Source organism: Acanthisitta chloris, unplaced genomic scaffold (assembly GCF_000695815.1).
Source record: "Acanthisitta chloris isolate BGI_N310 unplaced genomic scaffold, ASM69581v1 scaffold39167, whole genome shotgun sequence".
Classification (NCBI taxonomy): Eukaryota; Metazoa; Chordata; class Aves; order Passeriformes; family Acanthisittidae; genus Acanthisitta; species Acanthisitta chloris.
Window position 1 is genome coordinate 1 of NW_008684910.1, and position 2,998 is coordinate 2,998.

A 2,998-nucleotide genomic window follows, 5' to 3' on the forward strand; every position below is an offset into this window, starting at 1 on the left:
AGTTGCATATAAAAATAAACCGGGGGGGCACAGGTGTGGGGGCCCCCCAACACCCTCACAGGACCCTGAGCCCCCAGGGCCACGCTGACCTGGTCACCAAGGGGACACCAGGACAACAACCAGGCAAGAGCCACGGTGCAAACGCACCCTGAGACCCGTATGAAGAAAAAGAGGCAAGACACTGTCCGGGGTGGGGCCCCAGAGGGTCCCCACCCTCCTTCCTTCATGTCCTCGGTGTTAGAAGAGTTCTTGCAGCATCCCCAGCTGATCCAGCACCTGCATTTTGGGATGTGGCTTCACTCCGGGCTGCAGCAGCAGGTGTCAGCAGGAGCTGGTCTGGAGATTGGGCTCATTGAGCAGTGAGGCGATGGAGGATGGGCCGTAGGCACTGTCAAAGTCCTCATCTGAGCTCAGCTGGTCGTCTTGCAGCGAGGAGTCGGCGGCCGAACGCGCGGCTTTGCGCCTGGGGATGGAGAACAGGGGTCAGCTCTCACCCTGCCACGGATCTGGGAGCCCCCCCAGCCCAGATTCCCTACCAAGCCTCCTTCTCCAGCGCCTTGACACGGTTCTGCAGCTGCTCATTGAGCTCATGCTGCTCCTCCAGCTCCCTCTGTGCCTTCTTCCGTGCCCCTTCCAGCCGCTCAATCTCCTCCTCTGCCTCATCCACCTGACGCTTCAGGGCCTTCACCTTCAGGCTCAGCTGTGTGGAGACACAGCGAATCCCACAGGATTAGCATGGTTAGGATCCCTGAGCTGCTTGGCAGCTCCAAAGGGTGCTGTGCTCACCTACCTGGTCCTTCTGGTTGCTGACGTGCTGCCGCTCGTCATCGATCTGGATGGTCAACTCCTTCACCTTCCGCTCCAGCTTGCGGTTGGAGGACAGCAGGACATTCTTTTCCCTATGGAGAGGCAACAGGAAGGGCTGGAACCCACCAAGTGGGTGAGACACCCCTAAAAACGACGGTCTCCATGGTCTGTACCTCTCCTCTGCCTGCAGCTGGTCCTGCAGCTCCTCCACGCGTGCTTCCAGCTGGGAGACGTTGCTATTGGGTCTGTGCTGCCCCTCGGAGCTGGCTAGGCGGTTCTTCAACTCCTTGTTCTACAAAACCCCCCCAAATTGTCCCTGTCATCCCATCCTGGGGCTCCTGGGTGGGTGGGGAAGCTCTGAGCCTCACTTATGTAAACCCTGTGGTGAGTCAGGGCCCAGCAACCCTTTTCCAAGGAGGAGCCGTAACAAGCCGAGTTATATAACGACAATTAACGCGCTGGCACCGACCAGGGCACAGGGAGAGGCTGGAGGGGATGGGGACACCCTGGGGCCTGCAACAGCCCCCACTGGCTCCATGATGCTCTCCAGTTTCTGCTCTTAAATCCCTTTGCTGGCCAAAAGAATTCCACCAAATCCCCACAAATCCCAGGTGGGAAGCATGAGGAAAGGGGGAATCCTGCAGGAAAGACACCCTGGGAGATGGCAGACAGCTCCAAGGATGCTCCAAGGATGGGGAAAGGGGAGGACGGGACAAATCCGGAGCATGGAGGAGGAGAGGAGGAGGAGGAATGACTTCACAGCACAAAAAGCTCCTTGGGAACATGGTCCCTCCCCCAAGGATGCCCCAGGACACTTCTCCCCATGTCTCTCACAGGACAAGGGATCCAGTTACCCTCCAGCTGTCCCCATCCCCTCCATGGCTCATCCTCACCTGCCGCTCCAGTGACACCTTGTCACATTCCAGGTCCTGCCGGCTGGAGCGTTCCTGGAGCAGCTCTGCCCGCAGCTGGTCGATCTGGGCACAAGGACATGGCACTGGTTGGTTTTGCTGCATCCTTTGCTTGGCAAGACACTGGAGCCACCGGAATTCCTTCCGGGACACCAGTGCTGCAGAGCACGGGCGGACTCGGCGCATCCACCAGCCGCAGGGTGACCTTCCCGTGGGACACAGCCAGAGCAAGAGGATTTTGGGTCCTTCCCAAATTAAATTCCATGAGTGTCCCAAAGCCCAGGGCTGCAATGTTCCACTGTTTCAACTGGTTGGACTGGGATTTGGGGACCTGGTTGTGCTCCCAGTTCCACAAGGCACAGGGACAGCAGTGGGTCTGATCCACTTCCGAGCTGAACACGGCTACGGTATTCTGCACATCCCTGTTCCACAGCTCCCACGCTTCAGGCACATCCAGGATTTGTGGAGAAAGTATCCCCTGGGATGTTTCCCAGATTGAAAAATGGGAAAACCACCCATTTTATCCCCTTGTCACAGCCCAAGGGGTGGGAATGCCTGCTCCAAGCCCCAGACTGGATCTAAGTGGGGCAGGAGGGTGAGAGGCAGAGGAGCTGCTGTTACCAGGATCCCAGTAAATCCCAGTGCTGCCTCCTACCTGCTCCAAGAGCTCAGGCTTTGAAGGGAATAATCAGGTGGGGTAAGAGGGAGGGAGGGGAGAGCCTGACAGGATTTAAGCCTCACCCTGTAATTTCTGGGAATCTCTTTTTGATTATTTTTTCCTAAGCTCATATAACTCCCATTCCTGCCCAAACTTTTCTGACACTGTCATCCCGACTGGATTTAGTGGCAGAGAGCTCCAGGCTGCTCGTTAGCCACTCATTAATAGAGTTTCAGTTCCAGTGACCAGCTGTATCCGAGGATCCGAGTTAACCCAGCTAGAGCTGGAACAGCTCTGCCACGGCACCAGCTGAGGCAGCACCTGCCCTACCTGGTCTCTGCTCCGACTGACTCTCTCTGTCAGCAGCTCCACTGTGCTCCTCTCCTCCTCCAGCTCCACTTCCAAGTGCTTGGATTTTTCCTGCAAGGGTTTGGGATGAGAAGGGTCAGTCTGGGCCATAGGGTCCCCATGGGATGGGGGCAGCGGTGGTGCAGGCCCTGGGATGCTGGAGGAAGGGGGTTTGCTCCCGCAGCGCTTCCACCCCAGCCAGACCCGGGAAGCTTCAACGCATCCCGGGATTCAGGAGAAGGGAGACGCTCGGCTATGAGCCGCGGCAGCCCCC

General features: G+C 57.9%; 1 protein-coding gene across 1 annotated transcript in view; it reads right to left on the reverse strand.

Annotated features, from left to right (window-relative positions):
* Positions 1-321: 321 nt before the first annotated feature.
* Positions 322-2,998, reverse strand: part of CGN (cingulin) — a gene marked incomplete at its 5' end in the record, with an annotated part of 4,635 nt that continues 1,958 nt past the window's right edge. Inside the window, 6 exons of the mRNA XM_009079496.1 lie at positions 322-463; positions 537-700; positions 791-899; positions 981-1,099; positions 1,701-1,784; positions 2,707-2,796. Coding sequence (XP_009077744.1) covers positions 322-463; positions 537-700; positions 791-899; positions 981-1,099; positions 1,701-1,784; positions 2,707-2,796 — 708 coding nt within the window. The remainder of the gene's footprint in view (positions 464-536; positions 701-790; positions 900-980; positions 1,100-1,700; positions 1,785-2,706; positions 2,797-2,998) is intronic.